The sequence below is a fragment of the Archocentrus centrarchus genome, chromosome 24, assembly GCF_007364275.1.
Source record: "Archocentrus centrarchus isolate MPI-CPG fArcCen1 chromosome 24, fArcCen1, whole genome shotgun sequence".
NCBI classification, from domain to species: Eukaryota; Metazoa; Chordata; class Actinopteri; order Cichliformes; family Cichlidae; genus Archocentrus; species Archocentrus centrarchus.
Genome location: NC_044369.1, coordinates 32,670,613 through 32,694,734, shown reverse-complemented (window position 1 = coordinate 32,694,734; position 24,122 = coordinate 32,670,613). Strand labels below are relative to the sequence as shown.

Here is a 24,122-nt window from a genome sequence, read left to right as displayed (position 1 = left end):
TGAAGAGGTTGATGTTTTGCTTGTTACCAACCAGAAGACACAGAGATATAATGTGATCTGAGTGACCCACTGGCAGTTCTACTAGTTTAGAGACAATGGAGTTCTTGATCATGAATCCAATGCAGGAGAGACGTCTCTCTGTTTTAGTTTTCCCTGAACAGAGAAGGGTATTGCTGGTGTCGTGTTCTTTTAGACTGTCTTCACCAGCAAAGCGGACTTCACTAACTGCCATGACGTCAATATCCAGCCTCTTGAGCTCGTAGGCCACAAGTGCAGAATGACGCTCTGGGCAGTTGCTGTCGGCCGAATCTTGCATGGTTCAGAAATTCCAGTAAGTGAGTTGGAGCCATCAGCATGTGTGCAGCCAACGTCAACAGCCCCCCCCCCATTCTTAAATCTTTATTTCTTGAAGCCATGCCAAGAATTATCTGAATTGTATGAATTGTGGAGACCTGCTCTTTTTCTTTTTGGTGCCATTTCGACCACATTGAAGATGTTTGTTGACAACTAGTTTTGAGGAGACAAGCTTTGGTTAGACCACATTTCCTAGGCCCCTCCCTGTCAGGGGCAAGCAGTGCTGACCCTAAACAGTACTTGGTAGTGGTGTGCGATACTGCAAGATTTGGTATTGATCCAATACCAAGTAAATACAGGGCCAGTATCGCTGATACTGTTACCAATACCAATACTGATACTTTTTATAATTATGAAGAATTTTTATAAAGTTTAAGTGTTTTGTGATTTTTTTTTCCTTTGGATCATTAATTAGTTAAAAACCAGTATAGAATTAAGCAAAGTTTATAGGTTCTTAAATAAAGAGCTTGTCCAAAATTATCACTCCACAATATTATAAAACATTTACACTTCCAGCCCCGCCCCCTACTTCCAGCTGATGATTTAATGTAAAAAATATAAGACAATTTGGACCCTGAAGTTAGTTTTTTGATATTTTGCTAACTCATATTAATTGGAGGGGAAAGCGAAATGTCAAAAAAGTAACTTAATCACTTACATCATTTTCTCTTCATTTGCTCCCTAGAATAGAATTTAAAATCCTTCTCCTCACATACAAGGTCTTGGATAATCAGGCCCCATCTTATCTTAAAGACCTCATAGTACTGTATCACCCAAACAGAGCACTTCACTCTCAGACTGCTGGCTTACTTGTGGTTCCTAGGATACTTAAGAGTAGAATGGGAGGCAGAGCCTTCAGCTTTCAGGCCCCTCTTCTGTGGAACCAGCTTCCAGCTTGGATTCAGGAGACAGACACCCTCTCTATTTTTAAGATTAGGCTTAAAACTTTCCTTTATGATAAAGCTTATAGTTAGGGCTGGATCAGGTGACCCTGAACCATCCCTTAGTTATGTTGCTATAGGCCTAGGCTACTGGGGGTTTCCATAATGCACTGTTTCTTTTCATTCACCTTATTTACTTTGTTTATACTCCACCCTGCATTTAATAATTAGTTATTATTAATCTTTGTCTCTCTTCCACAGTGTGTTGTTTGTCCTGTCTCTCTCCCCTCAGCCCAACTGGTCACAGCAGATGACTGCCCCTCCCTGAGCCTGGTTCTGCTGGAGGTTTCTTCCTGTTAAAAGTGAGTTTTTCCTTCCCACTGTAGCCAAATACTTGCTCATAGGGGGTCGTTTTGACTGTTGGGTTTTCTCTGTATTATTGTAGGGTCTTTACCTACGATAAAAAGCACTGTGAGGTGACTGTTTGTTGTGATTTGGTGCTATATAAATAAAATAAAATTGAATTGAATCACTCCTCCGTAAATCACCACCTTATCGTGGTGGATGGGGTTTGTGTGTCCCGGTGATCCCAGGAGCTATGTTGCCCGGGGGCTTGTGCCCCTGGTAGGGTCCCCCATGGCAAACTGGTCCTGGGTGAGGGTCCAGACAAGGAGCGGTTCAGAAGACCCCTATGTTTGTAACAGCAAGGGAACAGTTTACCCTGCCCAGGATAGGGTTACCAGGGCCCCACCCTGGAGCCAGGCCTGGGGAGGGAGCTCGAGGGAGAGCGTCTGGTGGCCGGGCATTAGCCCGTGGTGCTCGGCCAGGCGCAACCCAAAGAGAAGACATGGGCCCACCCTCCTGTAGGCCCACCACCTGGGTGTTGTAGGGGTTGGGTGCAGTGTGGGCGGTGGCCGAGGGCGGAGGCCCTGGCAGACCGATCCCCGACTATTGAGACTGGCTACTGGGACATGGAATGTCACCTCTCTGGTGGGGAAGGAGCCTGATCTAGCGCGTGAGGTTGAGAGATACCAGCTAGATATACACTGCTCAAAAAAATAAAGGGAACACTTAAACAACACAATATAACTTCAAGTAAATCAAACTTCTGTGAAATCAAACTGTCCACAAAGGAAGCAACACTGATTGACAATCAATTTCACATGCTGTTGTGCAAATGGAATAGACAACAGATGGAAATTATTGGCAATTAGCAAGACACATTCAATAAAGAAGTGGTTCTGCAGGTGGGGACCACAGACCACTTCTCAGTACCTATGCTTTCTGGCTAATGTTTTGGTCATTTTGAATGTTGGTGGTGCTTTCACACTCGTGGTAGCATGAGACGGACTCTACAACCCACACAAGTGGCTCAGGTAGTGCAGCTCATCCAGGATGGCACATCAATGCGAGCTGTGGCAAGAAGGTTTGCTGTGTCTGTCAGCGTAGTGTCCAGAGGCTGGAGGCGCTACCAAGAGACAGGCCAGTACACCAGGAGACGTTGAGGAGGCCGTAGGAGGGCAACAACCCAGCAACAGGACCGCTACCTCCGCCTTTGTGCAAGGTGGTACAGGAGGAGCACTGCCAGAACCCTGCAAAATGACCTCCAGCAGGCCACAAATGTGCATGTGTCTGCACAAACGGTTAGAAACCGTTGTGCCATCCATGAGGATGGTATGAGGGCCCGACATCCACAGATGGGGGTTGTGCTTACAGCCCAACACTGTGCAGGATGCTTGGCATTTGCCAAAGAACACCAGGATTGGCAAATTCACCACTGGCCCCCTGTGCTCTTCACAGATGAAAGCAGGTTCACACTGAGCACATGTGACAGATGTGACAGAGCCTGGAGACGCCGTGGAGAGTGATCTGCTGCCTGCAACATCCTTCAGCATGACCAGTTTGGCAGTGGGTCAGTAATGGTGTGCTCGCCAGAGGTAGCATGACTGCCATTAGGTACCGAGATGAGATCCTCAGACCCCTTGTGAATCCATATGCTGGTGCGGTTGCCCCTGGGTTCCTCCTAATGCAGGACAATGCTAGACCTCATGTGGCTGGAGTGTGTCAACAGTTCCTGCAAGATGAAGGCATTGGAGCTATGGACTGGCCCGCCCGTTCCCCACACCTGAATCCGATTGAGCACATCTGGGACATCATGTCTCGCTCCATCCACCAACGTCACATTGCACCACAGACTGTCCAGGAGTTGGTGGATGCTTTAGTCCAGGTCTGGGAGGAGATCCCTCAGGAGACCATCCGCCACCTCATCAGGAGCATGCCCAGGCATTGTAGGGAGGTCATTCAGGCACGTGGACGCCACACACAATACTGAGTCTCATTTTGACTTGTTTTAAGGACATTACATCAAAGTTGGATCAGCCTGTAGTGTGTTTTTACACTTTAATTTTGTGTGTGACTCCAAATCCATTCCTCCGTTGGTTAATAAATTTGATTTCCATTGATGATTTTTGTGTGATTTTGTTGTCAGCACATTCAACTTTGTACAGAACAAAGTATTCAATGAGAATATTTCATTCATTCAGATCTAGAATGTGTTATTTCAGTGCTCCCTTTATTTTTTTGAGCAGTGTAGTTGGGCTCACCTCAACATATGGCCTGGGCTCTGGAACCAGTCTCCCGGAGAAGGGCTGGACTCTGTTCCAGTCTGGAGTTGCCCTCGCTGAGAGGCGGTGAGCTGGGGTGGGTATTCTTGTATCCCCCCGGCTTGCTGCCTGTACGTCAGAGCTTTCACCGGCGGACGAGAGGGTTGCTTCCCTGCACCTTCGGGCCAGGGAACTGTTGTTGACTGTTGTTTGCGCTTATTCGCCGAATGACAGTTCAGAGTACCCACCCTTTTTGGAGTCGCTGGGTGGGGTGCTGGAGAGTGCTCCATCTGGTGACTCCATAGTCTTGCTGGGAGACGTCAATGCTCATGTGGGCAATGACAGTGAGACCAGGAGGGGCGTGATTGGGAGGAACGGCCTGCCCGATCTGAACCCGAATGGTGTTTTGTTATTGGACTTCTGTGCAAATCACAGTTTGTCCATAACAAACACCATGTTCGAACATAGGGATGTCCATAAGTGCACATGGCACCAGGACACCCTAGGTCGCAGGTCGATGATTGATTTTGTAATTGTATCATGAGATCTGCAGCCGTATGTTCTGGACACTCAGGTGAAGAGAGGAGCTAAGCTGTCAACTGATCACCACCTGGTGGTGAGTTGGATCAGGTGGTGGGGGAAGATGCTGGACAGACCTGGCGCACCTAAACGTATTGTGAGGATGCGCTGGGAATGTCTGGCAGAAGCCCCAGTCCGGGAGATCTTCAACTCCCACCTCTGGCAGAATTTCGACAGCATTCTGAGGGAGGATGAGGACATTGAGTCCGAATGGACCGTGTTCCGCACCTCCATTGTTGAGGCTGCTGCTCAGAGCTGTGGCTGCAAGGTGGTTGGTGCCTGTCGTGGGGGTAATCCCCGAACCAAATGGTGGTCACCAGAGGTGAAGGGAGCCATCAAGCTGAAGAAAGAGTCCTATTGGGCTTGGTTAGCCTGTGGGACTCCGGAGGCAGCTGACAGGTATCAGCAGGCCAAGCGGAATGCAGCTCGGGCAGTGGCCAAAGCAAAAACTCAGGTGTGGGAGGAGTTTGGTGAGGCTATGGAAAAAGACTTTCGAATAGCATCGAAGTGATTCTGGCAAACCGTCAGGGAACTCAGGAGGGGAAAGCAGTGCTCCACTCACACGGTTTATAGTGCGGGTGGGGTGCTGCTGACTTCAACTGAGGCTATAGTCGGATGGTGGAAGGAAAACTTCGAGGACCTCCTGAATCCCACTGACACACCTTCTGTAGTGGAGGCAGAGTCTGGGGACGAGGGAGATGACTTGACCATCACTAGGGGTGAGGTCACTGAGGCAGTTAAACAACTCCTTGGTGGCAGAGCCCCTGGGGTGGACGAGATTCGCCCTGAGTTCCTGAAGGCTCTGGATGTTGTAGGGCTGTCTTGGTTGACACGCCTCTGCAACATCTCATGGAGATCTGGGGCAGTGCCATTGGATTGGCAGACCAGGGTGGTGGTCCCCATCTTTAAGAAGGGAGACCGGAGGGTGTGTTCCAACTTTCGGGGGATCACACTCCTCAGCCTCCCCGGTAAGGTCTATGCCAGGGTGCTGGAAAGGAGGGTCCGTCTGTTCATAATTTTTATGGACAGAATTTCTAGGCATAGCCAGGTGGCGGAAGGCTTCTTCATTGGTGGCCTCAGATCTCATCTCTGCTCTTTGCAGATGATGCGGTCCTGTTGGCTTCATCAGGTGATGGCCTCCAGCTCGCAGTGGAACGGGTCGCAGCCGAGTGTGAAGTGGCCGGCATGAGAATCAGCACCTCTAAGTCTGAGGCCATGGTCCTCAGCCGGAAAAGGGTGGAGTGCCCTCTCCAGCTCAGGAACGAGTTCTTGCCCCAAGTGGAGGAGTTCAAGTATCTCGGGGTCTTGTTCACGAGTGATGGAAGAAGGGAGCAGGAGATCAACAGACGGATCGGGGCTGCTTCTGCAGTGATGCGGACGCTACACTGGTCGATCTACGTTCCTACCCTCACCTATGGTCACGAGCTTTGGGTAGTGACCGAAAGAATAAGATCGCAAATACAAGCGGCAGAAATTAGTTTCCTTCTAAGGGTGGCTGGCCTCTCCCTTAGAGATAAGGTGAGGAGTGCGGTCATCCGGGAGGGGTTCAGAGTAGAGCCGCTGCTCCTCCACATCGAATGAGCCAGTTGAGGTGGCTCGGGCATCTGATTAGGATGCCTCCTGGCTGCTTCTTGGGTGAGGTGTTCCAGGCATGTCTCACCGGGTGGAGGCCCCGTGGTAGACCCAGGACACGCTGGGAAGATTATATCTCTCGGCTGGCCTGGGAACGCCTTGGGGTCCCTCCGGATGAGCTGGAGGAGGTGGCTGGGGAGAGGGAAGCCTGGGCTTCTCTGCTTAGGCTCCTGCCCCCATGACCCGGCCCCGGATAAGCGGAAGAGAATAGGTGGATGGATGAATTGAATCAAATCGCGGGCCAGAAGTAGGGGACGGGGCCGGAAGTGGCCTGCGGGCCAGGAGTTTGAGACCACTGACTACTGCTTGGTCACTCAGGGTGCAGTTGAAAGATGTCGTCTCCACATCAGCAAACAAGCTGCCCTGAGCTGCCTGCATGCAGGTTTGAGACTACAGCTGCCAGTGACATCTTTCATTTGCCATTTTTGCCTCTCCCCCAACACTGCAGGACTTGGATTGATTTCCTTCATGCCATGTGCAAAGGGGCTTTATGGTGGAGTACAGTGTGCTCTGAACTGTCCCCACCCTTTAAACCTGAGGTTTGGCCTAGCAAGCCAGGACGATGGCAGTGAATACCCAGGTCGTAGGGAGTTGCTGGAGTGTGCTGAATACAACATCAGACCACCTGTGGGACCCCCAACTCCAGATTTAGCCTCAGGGTTTGCTCCAGAAGGGAGGGAATTGATGAGCATTCCAGCAGGCAAGGGTTGTCAAGTATAGTGTAAGAGCAGGCCCAGTACCAGAATGGCAGGATGTCTTATTTGAGCCAAGTCCCTATTCGCAGCTGCCATTTACAGCAGGGAATCTGGTCCCGTGTCACCCGCCTAGTCACAAATAACAGCTCATGAGATCATACTGCCCCAAGAACTGTGCTAGGACAAATGAGTTTTTTTTTTCCCTTTTTATTCCCACTGAGTGTCCTATAAACAGGAGGCGAAAGGCTGCAGGTTCAAAGCCTCAGACAGAGTCAAACATCAGGGTCATGTCACAGATACGACATCCACATAAGTATAGGTTGCAAATAAAGTTAAGGAAAGCTTCTTCATGTTTCAGAGGTCCCTCGGTGGAGGATGGCGTGTTTCCTCAGATTCATAATAGTACTGCTCAGTGTGAAGATGTGAAAATGACTGTTGCGAATGATCCCATTAAAACTTAATCAATGCCAGCATTTTTTTTTACAAAAGGAAAATATTTAGTTTTTTCTTAATCTAAACATTCATATTTGAATTAATAGAAAATAAAGCCTAATGCTACACCAACTTCTAGCTTTGTTTGACTGTGTGTAGAACAAACCTGATGACACAAAAAGCCATAAAGCTTAACGCCAACAAAACACATCCAAACTTTTCTTTTTCCCAAGACTGGCAAAAATGAAACCGACTGAGGCCAAAGACAACTGTGTGTGGTTATTATGATAAACAGTGTATTTTATTTTATAAAGAGGTTTATTGTGTGTTACAGTGAATTACTAAGCAACTGTAACAGGTTCACGAATGTTAACAGAGCAAAAATAGTTACAGCTTGCTGTCTTTAACAGCCTCCTCGTTCCTCCCAAACATGTGTTGATCATAATTATTGATAGTCAGTTTTAATCAGGAGCTTTGTTTGGACTTGTGCAGGGCATGTCTGTATCATTGTTTCATTGAACAGTATTACCAAGATGTGGCGATAACCAAATTGGCCAGCAGGTGTCACTGTGGGTTTCAGATTGTTTCGAAGCCTTGATACAATTCTGGCACAAATGCTTCAGTGTTTCACAAAGCCTCGTTTTGCCCATCACTACCACCATGACCAGGGGGCAGAGTTCAAAAACAAACTGCTAAGCCTGAAGAACAAAGTGGAGTTAAAAGATCCAGGACCACACCATAGGTGGAAAGAGTTAATGGGACACTGCTGGCCATGCTCCAGAACCTTCTAGAGGGAGCACAGGCGGCTTGGATGACATCCCTGGCTAAGGTGGTCCACGCTTATAATTGTACGTGCAGTGAGGCCACGGGGTATGCACCTTATTTCCTCTTGTTAGGAAGATACCCCAGACTTCCCATTGATATGATTTTTGGTCTCACAGCAAAAGGTCAAAGTCCATCCCACCAAGATTATGCTGAGTAGTGGAAGGCTCGCATGAAGAATGCTTACACACTGGCCTCAGCGACAGCCTATAAGGAGAGCAGAAGAGGGAAAATGCTCCATGACAGGAAAATACATGTTACAGAGCTGCTTCCAGGATGCAGGGTACTAGTCTGAAATTTCAGTGAAAAGGGAAGACCAGTGAAATTTAGATCATTCCGGGATGACCAAGTGTTTGTGGTGACACAAAGGAAACAAAGATAGTCCGGTGCATGAGATCAAGTCAGAAAGCATATGAATCTTGACATATTTTCCGATAATCACCTAAATCGGTGATCATAGGCTCTATAATGGATCGGCAAACTACGTCCGGGTCCACCTGCACAGCAGGAGGATCCAAATGGATCAGGATCACAGATTCAGACCAGATAAGGTCCAGATGCAGCTCATCCAGTCCAGATCTGTTCATAATATCTTAATTTTTACCAACACAATCTGCAGTCTTTAACTAAAATGGAAATATTTAAAATTATAAAGCTGAGACATTTCTTGTAATGTGTTTGCTTTTATTGGTGAAACTTTATATTCATTACAGACTTGGAAAGCTGCCCTGCATGTTTTCTGCTAAATATGAAACTATGAATGACCTCTGACCTTTGACAGTAACTCAGTGGAACATCTCTGCTGTGGCCATCAGAGACTGCTGTCTCAGTCTGAGCTGTTTCTCCTTGTGTGTTTTTATCTTCACTTTCTGTCTCCTGCAGTTTGTCCATAAGGCTGCAGCTGAATAATAAGTAATTATTGTAGGGTCTTTACCTTACAATATAAAGCGCCTTGAGGCAACTGTTGTGATTTAGTACTATATAAATAAAACTGCATTGAGTCCATACCTCAATATTCTTTGAGTGGTCTACTTAATAATAGGTGGTTTTAATGCTGTATCTGACAGCTATGTGCTTCACAGGGGCAACAAACAAAGGAGACTTGACTTTTTTTTCCTGCCATTTATTTTATTAAATGTGTTACAATATACTGTGGGGTCAAGAAAAAAAAACATATTAGGAGAAAAGCACAGATGAGACTCGCACCATGTCTGCCTCGTCTGGGAGGGACTACAGGCTAATGGTAAACATTATGAAATAACTTATCCAGAAGCTTTTCAAGCAGTCAAAACCACAAAGGCTATCAAAATGCAAATCACAAGCACTCAAAAACAAGAATGCATTTTGTTGCTCTATTATTTGAGTATGTCCAGACGTGCAAGATGCAGAAGAGCAGATAACTACACAAATAACATACACAGCCCTGCTCACTGATGGGAGTCGGTGGTAACCCTACTCTTGCTTCGCAATATCACAGCTATCATGCACAACTCAAATCAATTTCTCCCTTTTTTAACATGTAACAGCATATATAATATTACAATGCAGAGTTCACTTGGTGTTGCCCACAGGATCATGGCAACCTAAGACATTTCAGATACAACTACTGTTAATGCTACATCAAGATTTCAAAGAAAAGCATGCAGCTAAATTTTTGGAAAGAAAACAAAGTCATCCACTAGATTTAACAGGATATATTAACTTCGAGAGCATGGGGAACATATATCATACTAGATGAGAATGGGCAGAAGTCAAAGGTGGAAAAATGAAAAACATGAACACCCTGACTAGTTCATCATCCCCTGATTATGTAGCTGCAACAAACTGTACAAGTGAGTCAACACAACCACTAAACAAAACCAGCCTGAGGAGAGCGCCTGTTCCTCCAGCACTGACTGATGCAACATTAGATACCTACTGCTTTACTGAATTTGTGGAAACAAAATAAGGTGAAAGTCTGAATGTGTGGATGAGCAGTGAGACAGTGTGTGTTTCAGTCAAAATCCCTGTTGACCAGGACCAGTGGTGCCACTAGTGTCCACACATAGAGTGCAATGCAAATCCAGCTGGAGGAGATCTTCACCCACACAGATGGCCACTTGCTGGTGATGGCCTCATAATTAGAGTCAGGGCTGCAGATACAGAGAAACAAAGTGGACAGATGGATTGATGTTAGTTCTATTATGACTAGTATGGACTTACAAAAACATAAAATTCAAACAAAACAGCGTAATTGCAGAGTTAACTTTAATAATTACTTCCTCTAAACCATCAACATGTTAAATCACGTTCTTAAAAGATTGCTCAAAGAAGTTCTAGCATTGATGAATGCATCGATCTTAAATCTGTTCAGTGTATCTCCATTAATGGGCTGTGTACCACAGGCCTTTAAAGTGGCAGTAATTAAACCATTAATTAAAAAGCCATCACTTGACCCAGCTGTCTTAGCTAATTATAGGCCAATCTCCAACCTTCCTTTTCTCTCAAAGATTCTTGAAAGAGTAGTTGTAAAACAGCTAACTGATCATCTGCAGAGGAACGGTTTATTTGAAGAGTTTCAGTCAGGTTTCAGAATTCATCACAGTACAGAAACAGCATTAGTGAAGGTTACCAATGATCTTCTTACAGCCTCTGACAGTGGACTCATCTCTGTTCTTGTCCTGTTGGACCTCAGTGCAGCGTTTGGTATGGTTAACCCTAACATTTCACTGCAGAGATTAGAGCTTGCTATAGGTATTAAAGGTACTGCACTGCAGTGGTTTGAATCATATTTATCTAATAGACTCCAGTTTGTTCATGTAAATGGGGAGTCTTCTTCACACACTAAGGTTAATTATGGAGTTCCACAGGGTTCTGTGCTAGGACCAATTTTATTTACATTATACATGCTTCCCTTAGGCAGTATTATTAGAAAGCACTGCATCAATTTACATTGTTATGCAGATGATATTCAGCTTTATCTATCCATGAATCCAGATGCAGAGGTGGGAAGTAATGAAGTACGAATACTTTGCTACTGTACATAAATATATTTTTCAGGTACTTTTGGGTACTTTGAGGATTTATTTTTCTGACTACTTTTTACTTTTACATAAATATCTGTTGTTTCTACTCATTACATTTTCAAACAGACTCGATACTTTAGGTTTAACATGACAGAGAAGTTTGCATTTCCAGTCACTACGCTGTCAAGCATCAAATGATCTGAGCTTAAATAGCGGAACAATAACCCATAAGAGACAATCCTACTGGTGTATCCTCCATCAATGGGGCTTATCGCATACAAACAGAATAAAAAGGCAAAACCATATAATTTATGTATAATTTATTTATCATTCATAGCACTATAATCAGGGTTAACATGGGTCCGGACCGAGGGCAGATGTTGTGCTTGTGGTACTTCCAGCATCTTAGCTAGCGCTACTGAAGAGGAGTGAAAATAAAGGGATTAACATGTCGCAGGAAATTTTAAATGCTCAACAAATATCAACATACACACAAGAAGTGTGTGCAGTTTGTCTCACACTGTGTCTGCTAGCTAAAAGAAGAGCTGCTGTATTTCCAGGGAGAGCAAAGAGAGAGAAGTTCACTCAGAGATGTAATAAAGAAGACGAGAGGAAGGAGAGAGGTTAGATTTAGAGTTAAGGGCTGCAAAACAAACTGAGATATGCTAACTTTTTGTAATTCAACGATTGTATGAAAATGCTGCAGTTTAGTGCTGGATAAACAGGTCAGTTTGCTGTACTGTATTTACAGTAAAGCTCTGTGTTTTCTTACTCTGAGTACATTTCAGAGCCTGTACTTTTTACTTTTACTTAAGTAAAGAAGTTGAACCAGTACTTCATCTTTTACCAGAGTATTTTTTTAACACAAGTACAGAATGTCTGTACTTTTGCCACCTCTGGCCAGATGACACACACCAATTAGTTAAACTTCAGGAATGCCTTAACAAGGTTCTAGCCAAAAGAAGGGCCAGATTTGACAATGCGAAAGTGCCCGAGGGCCAACAGTCCCCGACAACATTATTTTAAAGAATAAAATATAAATATTGTTATTTAATACTTTCATTTCCATGCACCCAACAAACATGAAGTAACATGCAACAAGAGCATTTTCAACTGAAATCTATAACGCACAGAAACTGTGAAATAATACTGTGTATTTCTGATAACAGAGCAACAGGTGGATTAAAAGTTGGAACAGTTTTCAGCGGGAAGTACCGTTTCTGCAGTGTAGCCAAAGAGGTAAGCAGTAGGCTGATTTAAAGCCTGAGCCACTCCTAAAGCAGACCACTATGAAGGATGCAAAGAAGCACGACATTTTAGCCCTTTTGGCACACATGGGTGCGTCTGATGAAGTTCAGGCCTTTTATGATGATGCATTATGTGATGTCAGTGAAATGAAAATTAAATGAAAATGAAAAGTGTGTCAAAATTTTCACTGCCAGGAACCACGTAGATCTTTCTAGTGTTTGGTCGTTTTGTCAGTCTTTCTTTTTTTGTTTGTTTTGTTCTAAAGTTACTAGTTTTTAGAAATTTGTTGTTTACCTTTAATGATTTGGTCCACATGATTGATGAGTTTACTACCTGGCTTACTGATTTCCCAGTGTTCTTGACTTGAGACAACATTCCTAATCCTTCATCCTGCACCCATCAATCCATTCAGAGTGATGGGTGGTCCTGCTTTTGAGACTGGGCTTAAAGTGACAGATTCTATATGTTTTTATGTTCTGTGAAAAGACCCGTACCCCATATAGAGAGCAGATTTCTCCCCTATTGGCTTCTCTTCATTGGCTCCCTCTTAAATCCAGAACTGAATTTAAAATCCTTCTCCTCACCTACAAGGTCTTGAATAATCAGGCCCCATCTTATCTCAAAGACCTCATAGTCCCATATCACCCCAACAGAGCACTTCACTCTCAGACTGCTGGCTTACTTGTGGTTCCTAGGATACTTAAGAGTAGAATGGGAGGCAGAGCTTTCAGCTTTCAGGCCCCTCATCCCCATAGGGGCCATGTCATTGTTGGAGTTTCTCTGTATTATTGTAGGGTCTTTACAACATACAGCACCCTGATGCGACTGTTGCTGTGATTTGGCCCTATATAAATAAAACTGAACTGACTAAGATGTTCCAAAAATGCATTTAAAATCAAATTAATAAAAAGTTACTGAGACAAATGACATATTCTTGGCAGTTTCAAAGTATCAAACAGGACAGAATGTGACAGAACTGTCAGCCGTGATATATTGCATATACCGTATTTTCCGGACTATAGAGCGCACCATACTATAAGCCGCACCTACAAATTTTTTGGAAAAAACTGGAAACGTACATATATAAGCCGCACCGGGCTATAAGCCGCTGGTATCTCCGCCGCTCTCGGTTTTCCACAATTACTCGGCACTCAGCAGAGGGGGACAGACAACCCCAAATTTGAGTTATAACAAGTCAATTCACCATTGATTCGTTCACGCCGAGCTTACGTGCAGCGGCTCTATTTCCCTCCTGTAGTGCCAGGTCGATAGCCCTCAACTTAAAAGCGGCATCATAGGAAGTTCTTTTTGTGGTTTCCATGATGAGGGAGTTTGAAAAAAATCTCTTTTGTGCCTGCTGCTAGCACTTGTTGGCGCTTTCTTCTTTGATTTCCAACTTTGACGTCCCATGATTCATATCCTGCTAAAGAGCCCCCTGGTGGTTAAAGAAAAATCCACAGAAACGCCGCACCGGGCTATAAGCCGCATGGTTCAAAACGTGGGAAAAAAGTAGCGGCTTATAGTCCGAAAAATACGGTATATGTATGCAAAAGTATAAATACCAACAAATTCAAATAAGAATTTGATAGTAATGGCTCTTGAGGAAAATATTGCCTCATTTCTCTTAAGGCTGAGCTTAAGCTTTGTCCAAGATATACCTTACCCTAACACACACAAAGACAGCACTTTATTTGGACCTCAACCCCACATACAATGTACAAAATCCACAGCCGAGCAAAAAAAAAAAAAAGTCCCCAACTAGTGGAGACTTTAAATTTTACATTTATTTCATGGGATTTTTCCACAGTAACAAAAATACAGAGCACAGCTACAGCTCTTCTACAGTGTGAAGCCTACCTGTACCAGTTGGTGAGTGTCATCATAATGTAGAGTGATGCCAGGAACAACATGAAGTGGAAGAAAGAGTAAGAATATGTAACGCCATCTTTCTCATTGTCCACAGCTCTGTTGGGGCTGCTGCCCTCCTCGAAGCTGTCAGTCTGAGGCCCATCTTCAATCAGAGCAGACTCATCACTGGTCAGAGTCAGCTTGTTCACCTGGGCATTGGATGAATTGCGGATGCTGATGAAAAAACAGAGGGTGAGAGTTCAGGGTCATGCTATGCACAAAGATTAGTAAATGAATCATTTAGTCATTGGGTGTTTCTCTACAATTTCATAACTGTATAGATAATTTAGGAGTTCCTCACCTGGAATATAGGACACACATGAGGAAAAGGATCAATCCCACAATCCCTTGGGCATCCCACCACTGAACCACATGGTCCTGACCAGCAGGACTGGTGCTGTTTAGCCCAATAATGCCCAGAAGGCTTGGGTTACATTTCCTGTCTGAGAGACAAGAAGCGGTCAGTTTGAACCCTCTGGGGTATAATCGGCCGTTTTTCACTACTTTTGATTTTACCCTCATATTTCACCTTAAACACTGTTCACTTTGCCTTGTTTGATTCATTATCTTCAGCACAGCCTCACATGTGTGACTGTAAAGTTATTTTTTCATTTTGATATACTGCATTAACACACTGGACCTGAAATCCCACAAAACGTAAAATCCAAGTAGAAAAAAGTTTGATTTTTTTTTTACTATGAAAATCAAAAATATGTTTAACAAACTATATTTGAAATTTAAAATACAAACATAAGTTGTAATTTTCAAAACTGTATGCACGTTTAGCAAACAACAAGGTTATAAACAACAATTTACATTAAAATGCAGGCAATGCTGCAGGTGGTTTTTGTACAACTATTACAGAAAAATCAAATAAGATGCCTCACAAATGATTCGTGCCACTCCAAAAAAAACAGCTCATGTCCAGCAGACAGAGGAGCACATCACAGGAAAAACTGCCATCAATATCACATCCTTTCACCTGTTCAACAAAATGTCAAACGTTGCCATATAATTTTTTGATTCAGTGATGTTGTGCATTTTTCCACCAATAGGAAAGAGGATGTCGAGATTTTTTTTTTGTGTGTGTATGTTTTTTTATTTTGTTCGCTAGCACTTCCTGCACGAAACGAGCATCAAACGTGAGGATAATATACAGGAAAAGGCAAGGCATAGATTATTGATTCTGACTCTATCAACACCATTTAAAAACTGGTGCGTAGTTTGAAGTCTGCACTTTCAACTCATGTTGAAACGAAGAGTCAGCAAAGCAGCGTCAAGCTACTACGTCATGTTATATTTATGATAGCATTTGGACACACGGGCGCGTCTATCGACCCCAGAGCCTCTGTGTCACTAAAGCCAAAGACTGCCCTTTATCTCTACGGTTATTTAATTAAATACAAAAGCATGCATTTCATCAATAACCTATGCTGTGTAAGATAGGTGCAAGATGTAGGATAATTTAAATGTTGATGTAGCATTTACAAAGTTTTTTGTAAGTGTTATATTTGTAACCTGCAGCCATATTTTCATTCATTGCACTGTGTGTCCCTTCAGCACACTTTGTCTCACTCAGTATGGTCCTCTGGGAAAAAAATAATGAACAGAGCATAACAGAGCCATCTCATTGTAGTGAATTATTCATTCATTTTTGTCCTTTAATTTGTGTTGTGTGTGGCCATCATATAAAGCTGAACTCTTGGCCTGTACAGTGAGGGGCTGTCACTGTATGGTCACTGTATAGTGTAGACACCAGAACAGTGTAAGTAAAAAAAACACTTGGATATGGTACATGCAAACTATGGGGAGATGCAAAAATTTGATGTGGTTGCTACATTTTTACAAAGGATATTTATACCAGTTATAAACAGCTTAGTGAACATCTTTTTATTAAAACCACATATAGATATGGGCCATGTACAGGTTAGAATGACCTTACCCTGCAGACAGATCACTGACACAACAAGACAGATTTATGTGTGATGTGGCTCACACAATAGACACAGCATTAAAACATATCAAAAACATATTCAAAGATCTCTATGCAGCGCCTGGCTGGCGGGGATTAACTCAGGGTATTTTTAACCAATTTACAGATATTCCCTGAATGCATCATTTGCAGGCATTCATATGAGAGGAAGTTAGTGTTTTAAAAAGTCAAGTTTATTTCTATAGCACATTTTAAAACAACACCTGCTGACCAAAGTGCTGTACATCTAAAAAAAAAAAAAAGAAGACAGCTATAAGGATAAACTCACTGAAGGTGTCCGTGTCCCTGCTCAAAACACCTGTGTAAAACTGGCAGATTAAAGCGGACTACTTCTCGTGAGTTTGCAGCTTTCTCAAGAAGTGCTCAACTAAACGCCACTAGTAAAAAGTCTTTTGTCACCAGAGGGATAGTGCTTCATTATTTGAGCACATCAATATACTGCAACGTGAAACACAACCGTTTTTCTGGCAGAAACCCTGTATGCATGTATGTTTTCTTACCAGGCTCATTGGTCATAGCAGACCAGGTCAGGTACATGGTGTACAGTGTCACGAGGGAAGACTGCAACAGGCCAGACCTGGGCTGGGACTCCTGCACACAGAACATCAGGCACCAGTCAGAAAACAGTGTCACGCAGTATTGGAGTAAAGAGCCACATACCCCAACAACACATCCTAAATGATATTAGGTGCACTCTTCCATCATCATATGCTTCAAAATGATCTTGCCATAAAGCACTCAATCACCCTGTCATCTCAATATAATTATAAACCACTCATTGTACATATATCATGCATCCTTCTACTTAAACATAAAATTTGAACATGGCAGTCCATAAATCTGCACAAAATGTCCTGTAGTCTGTAAGTCAAAGAGAGGCCTCTGCATAAATGTAGAAGAGAAATGGTCTGAACCTGGATCTGCGGCAGGATGGACATGACCGAGGCAGTGATGCAGAGGAGCATATTGATGCTGATGAAGACCTTGTTCTCAGTGCAGCCATCAGAGTGGGTGTAGTAGACATAGAACATGACCAGGGACACAAGAGACAACAAGTAGCTCACTGTAGTGACCGACAGTAGAGCTGCGAACATACAATAAAACATCATTAAGACCAAATACAACATGATATTCTTGTAAAGTCACATTCAGATTTATTGTCTAACTGGCCAGTTCTCCCTGTATTAGTTAAGCACTCAAAAACTGCATACGCAGTGATGTACGCGCCACTGTTACTGTCACCAAGTGCTTGCTCACAGGGGGTTGTCTGATTGTTGGGGTTTTATTTTATATTGCAATATAAATCTCCTTAAGGCGACTGTTGTGATTTGTTACTAAATAAATAAAACTGAAGTGAATTGCATTGTATTATTCCTCCAAAGCACCCTCACATGGTCACAGGTGAGTTTTAAAAAGAGATCACATCAAAGAAAACTTCCAAATCACAGAGGTCTATATTAGCTAAACTTTCATCCGGTTGATAGGCCTCTGCCCCTTGTTATCATACCTGCATACCAGCAGCGAGAGTTGCCCTCCTCCATCTTTTCCACCCAGGACTCATTCCAGGAATGGGCAAAGTCGATGAGTAAAACAAGCTGGATGAGGATGAAACAGAAGGCCCCTGCCATGCCGACGTAGAACCACACTGTGGATCACAGAGAGAGAAAGAACTATGCAGAAGACACAGATTTGCAACTATGTTGACCAACAAAAAGTTACACATAGGACATAAATAAAATAAAATGTTGAGTTAACAGAAAAAAAGATAAAAGCTCGTGCATCCTGAATTCTACTGAATGATGGTTTTAGATAAAGAGGGCTATAATTTGGTATGTTTACATTTCTTGTTTTGCTGTCCATTAATGCGCACTGTAAAAATAAAAGAAGGGATGCTTCTTTAACCTCCTGTTCAGCTGCAGTTTTGTCAAAATGCAATGCTACAAAACCCTGTGCTTCTTCAAACATGATTCAGACAGAAACAGCACAGCAACAATATGCACACAACATGTGCATATTGTTTTGTTTTTTAAATAATCAAAGTGGATTTATGATCAGAATGCACTTGCCAGCTGTGCATAGGATTTAGTCAGAGAGGACAAAGAAATAGTTACCAGTAGTGAAGGGCCCTTCTGAGATGAAAAATGATCCAATCGTGATGGCAACAGCTGCTGCAAACTTGAAGAACCAAAACCTGACAGACAGAAACAAAAATGTAACAAATGCATTTCACTTTGAACAGTACTCACATCCCTGGCAAAACGCAGAGGTTTCGATTTGTACTCAGATTAGTACTGAATATGTTAACAAGAGCACCGCAGAGTGGGTGCCAACGCTTAGCTGTTTTGGATCTGTAAGGTGCTGCTATAGTAAAGTCAGTGTGTGACATTAGCTGGGTCTAGTATGCATCTACAGCGTAAATTCAAACATTTGACTGTTTGAGTTATTGCATTCACAAGATTTTCAGAAAAGTTGACCTCTGACCTTTAGCTTCGGGTCAAGGTCGCTGAGATTCAAGCTCGACCGAGATGTTTAGTGGGTGGATCTATGAATTTGAAAATCCTAGGTCACATCAAGTTATAGACGATGTTAAAGTTTTTGTGGAACTTGACCTCTGACCTTTACCTTCAGGTCAAGATTGCCAAAATTCAAACTTTAGTAGATGCATCTGTGGTGTAAATTTGAACATCTCAGGTAAAGTCGTTCTTGAGGTTGGATTAACGTTAAAGTTTTTGTAGAACAGACGTCTACGCCAAGGTTATGACAATACCTCAACCTTGTCTGTTTGGCATGGTGAAACCATGTCAGTTTTTCCATCATGCAGGTAATCAGTCCATGAAGTTTCAATAAAACGACTTTGTCACAGCAGACATGATGTGGAAGCTGCAAATGCCGACTCACCCATTGTGCAGTGCAGCACGGGGATCCTTGCTGCTCTTGACTTTGATCATGAGTAGAGAGAAGAGCAGGAAGAACATGGCCATTCCAAAGCAAACACGGTACACAGCCTTGTAGCCAACCAGCACGTCACAGTTCACGTGTCCCTCCACACCAGGAATAGATGAACCCATACCGCCTTCACAGAAACCTGGAATCTAGAGCAGCAGTCAGACTTTGATGAGTTTGGACTTGAGCAATAACATTTTGTTCAGGTTCTGACTAATACATAAATGACAGTCAGAAACACAAAAGGTGCATCAGGGATCCAGCCAGAAACAATTCACAACCCAGCTCTATCAAACAACTGCTTGTTAGTGCTAATAGTTGTGATAAAAGCTAACAGATCAACACCTGGCTAGAACTCTGATGCATGTGTGGGGTACTTCCATGTGGTAGAAGGCAGTGAGAAAAGTCACGTTCGAGGAAACCAATCAAAACTAGTTTTAACTAAGGCGCAAGCAACAGAAAGTATGTAATGTTAGAATATAAGGTTTCAAAGAAGATTTATGGAAAATGGTCAAGCTAGAGAAGGCTGGAGAACTTGTCATATTTAGGGAGATGTGCAAATTACACAAAACATGCTGAAGTGGTGGGAGATAACAAGAGGGCATTGGCTAGACTTGAGACTAATATGAAAGAACTTATGGACAGAACAACATCCTTAGAACAAAGAACAGTAAGCATGGAGGAAAGGCCTGGGAATACGGAAAACAGGACGACACAGCTAGAATGCTCCGTGATATTTGTACTGCCAAAATCTGTCAAATGTGACGACTTAGAGTCAAGAATGAGGTGCAACGATAGATGGATAAATGGCATGGCAGGAGTGGAAAAGAAAAGAACACATTGGCTTCATAACTATATATATATATATATATATATATATATATATATATATATATATATTAGCATGAGAAATATTAATTTAAGTTTGGTTGATGAATGAATCAATATACATAAGCTTAAACTTCTAAATTTTGTTTATTTTCCCACCAGTCTACTACACAGACCAGTGAAGGGTGGAAGTGCTCCTGTGATGAGCAAACTCCTGAAATTAAAGTTAAGCATCATAACTGGATAGTTTTTTTCAACATTAATGTCTCACTTAATATAGTTGGAAATTAATCATTTGCTCAGCTGTATTCCTTGATGTTGAAATGTGTTATGCTTGTTTTAACAGCTTATTTTGAATAAAAGAATCAAAATTAAACCACAAAAAGGAGAAAAAGTTCGTTCTCCGTTTAACAGCTGCTTTTACACAGCTGTGCTTTGCACTCACGGTTGCTAGGCAACATGAGCTACGCACAGGTGAGGGCAGGTGACGCTGATATGAAGGCTAGCCGCTCACTTCTGGCCTTGGCGGGCATCTGCATATTTTAACTTCAGTACTGCAGTTTTTCCCTGTGCGAAACAAACAGGGTGGATGGAGCAGCTACAAAGTTCTCTTTTCTTCACCTGTTGATCAGGTGGATGATGAAGGACCTCCAGCTGTTTCCCAGTAAAGGTTTACTGGGAATTACAGGAAAAAAAGCTTCTTTTGGACGCTAGAAAAACGTTTCCTTTCACTCAGCCTGAGCTCATCCTCTCTATAGCGGCTCCGCCCCTTTGTGCTTGTGCAGACAGACTGCACGTAAAACAGCTGCTGCTGCTGTTGTGTTATCAGTGTTTTTGTTGAAAAACTGGGGGCTGCAAGAGCTTAATGCTGAAAGGCTTCATATGCAAGCATTCTCCTAAATACGTTTCTACTGCAGGTCTATTTTTAATCACTACTCAGGGATTAAAGTACAAAATTGAGACAGTGAGCTCAGATGGCGTGAAGGGAAACGTTTTTTTGTCTGAAGCAGCAGTGCTTTTTCCTGTAACCACAATTAAACCTTGACTGGGGAACAGCTGGAGGAGCCCTTCATCAACCACCTGATCAGCAAGCACCAAGGTGAAGAACGGAGAACTTTGTAGCTGCTCCATCCACTGCTGTTTGTTTCACACAGCAAAGAATCTGCAGGAAAATATGCAGAGGAATAAAACGAAGGCATTTCTTATCCAGTTACTCAATTAATCGACGGAATAATCGATAGTTGCAGCCCTAGCTGTGTGATACAAAGACTTTATTACACTGACAAATTTTCTCTGCACCTCAAGCAATGCTAATAACATCAAATTTGAAGGTATCTGTTAAAAGTATAATTCCATGCATTGTGAATGGTTGACAAAAATTGTTCATTTGTCACTTTGCAGGAAACAAGAGCTGTTTTTCTAACACTGTGTGAAATTTTAACATGTTAAATACCCACTTAAAACAGAAGTTCTGTACTCCAGTCTGTATTGTGATGTGCCAAATGCCATCCACCGTAAATGACACAGTGACTGTGGAAACGTCATGCAGCTCCACTTCAATTTAAATGAATTATTTATAACTGAGTAAAAGCTGTTTTAAAGCCCAGAATGAATTTGAAGGTTACACTGAGGAAATGTGTTTGGTTTTTTGTTGTGTATTTTGCTGAGTCTGTTTTTATAACTTGTGACATCTCACACATTGCCTGGACAGAAAATATAAAGCTATATTATTTTATGCTATTTTATTTTATTCTATTGAATTTTAGTTTTTAGTTTAGTTATTTGTTCTTACTCATCCTTTTCATTTTTTCTCTGTATTGAGCTGCTGTAATGCACAAATTTCCCCGTCGTGGGATTATTAAAGTTTTATCTTATCTTATCTTATATGGAGTACGAATATATAAAGGCACCATTTATGATCTATATCACCCAGCCCTGGTTGAATAGTGCATTTCTTTATGTCAGGAACTCTGTATACCTTCTTGAGCTGCCCCTCCATGCCAGGCATCAGCATAATACAGGCTACAGCCACTCCCAGCAGCAGGAAGAAGGCGTAGATGAGTCGTGTCACAGTGGAATTGTTTCCACTGGGGCAGCATCGACACAGCAGGCAGGGGGCACTGCCACACAGGCACGGGACCTGCATACACAAATGGGAATTAGCCAAGCAGATGTATTTCAGTAGCAGGAATAGAAAGTAAACAGTTCGTCATCCAAGGAGCATCGTGTGTCTGTGTCGCAAGAAACGAGCCTGCGGCTGTTAGGTTACGCCAGCGTCATACCCCTATGCACTGATGACATCGTGGAGAGTGTTTACCGTGTTAAGGAACTATTACTTCACGTTTTGTTGGAGTGTAACATACAAGATGTAAAAACGCTGGCCGAGACCAAGCATTCAGTGCTCGGCAGGCTGTTACTTGAGTAGTTTAAAACAGGGTGATGTAATGTGGCTCTACAAGCTGCCCCGTAACTACACGAGCCACCAATTTATTCAAAAATTAATGTTGTTGTTGTTGTTGTTGTTGACCCAATACTGTTATTTCCGTATCCCTGCGTCTCTCGGCCCCCTGACATTTTGCTACTGCGCAGTTATTGTATTGTTGTATTGTTAAATGGAAGCAGCTAAAACGTATTGTTGCTATTAAAACTATTAACTGTTAAAATGCTACTTACCCAGCTTGCCATGGAGCACAAACCCAGAACAGCTCCCATGATCGCTGTTGTTTGTTCTTTTCTCGTCCAACAGCAGATCAGATGGCCGTCGATTTCCTAGAAGATGGACGGCGCCCTGACTTCTTCTACGCCACAGTGTCGATGCTGCTCAGCGTTCAGCTGCCCTCTATTGGCAGGAAAAAAGATCCAACTGCCGCTGGTGATGTAACCGGGTGGAGAGATTTTCTCAGCAATGTTTCCGGCACCTGGTTGCACATATACCATGAAGAATTAATGCAGTTCTTAGAGCAAAAAGGGGGTCCAACCTGCTTCTAGAAAGGTGTACCTGATGAAGTGTCATGTGTAATAAAACACAACTCCTGTACCACATTTTAACTGCATGACTGATGGGAAGCAGCATTTCATGGGGCTGTAAAAGAATGTGTCAGGAGGCAACGTAAAATGTTTGATTTTTGATTTCACATTTCTTGTGAAATTTGTTGAATGTATGACAGTAACAGAAGATTTTATGCAACCTGTGATGAGGGTAGTAGTAGGTTTAGGCTTCTTTTACTGCATCTGCACCTCGACAGGTGCACCACTGTCTGTGCAATGAATAATGAATTATAGCAACAGTTACTAAAAGAAATGTCGGGACATCAATTTCTGAACTAAGGAGAAAATAGTGAAGAAGCAGAAATGAGCACTGATCCTGGAGCTGTTCTGTGTTAGTTAAAAATTCAACAACTCAGCAGTCACTGCAGATGCTTTATCACTGCACAAAGGGCTCACACCAAATAAATGTACATACTTTTACTACTCACAAATCAAACGTTTTTCAGAAAATGACCATTTATATTCATTTTCCATTTATTTATTTGGCTTTCCATTTTCTTGTGTGCAATACAAAATGCTATGCATGTCTTGTATGTTAATAAGGGACTCTTTTAGTAGTGTGTGTTTGTGTGTGTGTCATTCTCTCTGTAAACACAATAGCTTGAAAAGTTTTGAATGAATTCTGACAACTTTGTACAGCTGTGGAGTGGAGTCATGTTAATTTATTAAAATTTGGTTTACATCCATCAAGGATGGATACAAATTTAAAATAATATCACATTTGACCTCTGACCTCTCCTTCAAGATCAATAGTTTGATCTGAAGGTCAGTAATAATGGTTTATATGGTTATTTAAAACTATGTTTCTTACTGATATTGTTTGTATTGACATATAGAGAATGATACAGGAATTCTAAATATGTTACTTTACACCTCTGATCTCAAATTTTCATAAAATGTCATCTTTAAAACTGCGTAAAATTCTGACTTTTGGAGGATAGCGGTATGTGGGGATTCTAAATAACAGTTTGCATCCAAATGTGTCACATTTGACCTCTGACCTCACCTTCACATTTCACATCTGCCGTTCTTTCAAGTTGACCCTAAAAATGTATTTTATCTTTAAAGAAAGTATTAAGAGAATAAGCTGCCTAGTTAGAAATGTACTGTAGTATAATATTATACAATAAGCTCGTTACATCCTGTTATTT

The 24,122-nt window shown here is 42.6% G+C and overlaps 1 protein-coding gene across 1 annotated transcript; it reads right to left on the bottom strand.

The window, feature by feature from the left end:
• Nucleotides 1-9,105: 9,105 nt before the first annotated feature.
• LOC115774862 (serine incorporator 1) lies at nt 9,106-22,750 on the bottom strand. The gene is made up of 10 exons (XM_030722324.1): nt 22,597-22,750; nt 21,902-22,063; nt 19,051-19,244; nt 18,264-18,343; nt 17,660-17,797; nt 17,067-17,236; nt 16,653-16,743; nt 14,461-14,602; nt 14,109-14,333; nt 9,106-10,130 (listed from the first exon to the last, which is right to left on the bottom strand). Exons 1-10 carry the CDS (start codon nt 22,633-22,635, stop codon nt 9,992-9,994), a joined length of 1,380 nt encoding a protein of 459 aa, XP_030578184.1. The 5' UTR covers nt 22,636-22,750; the 3' UTR covers nt 9,106-9,991.
• Nucleotides 22,751-24,122: the final 1,372 nt, after the last annotated feature.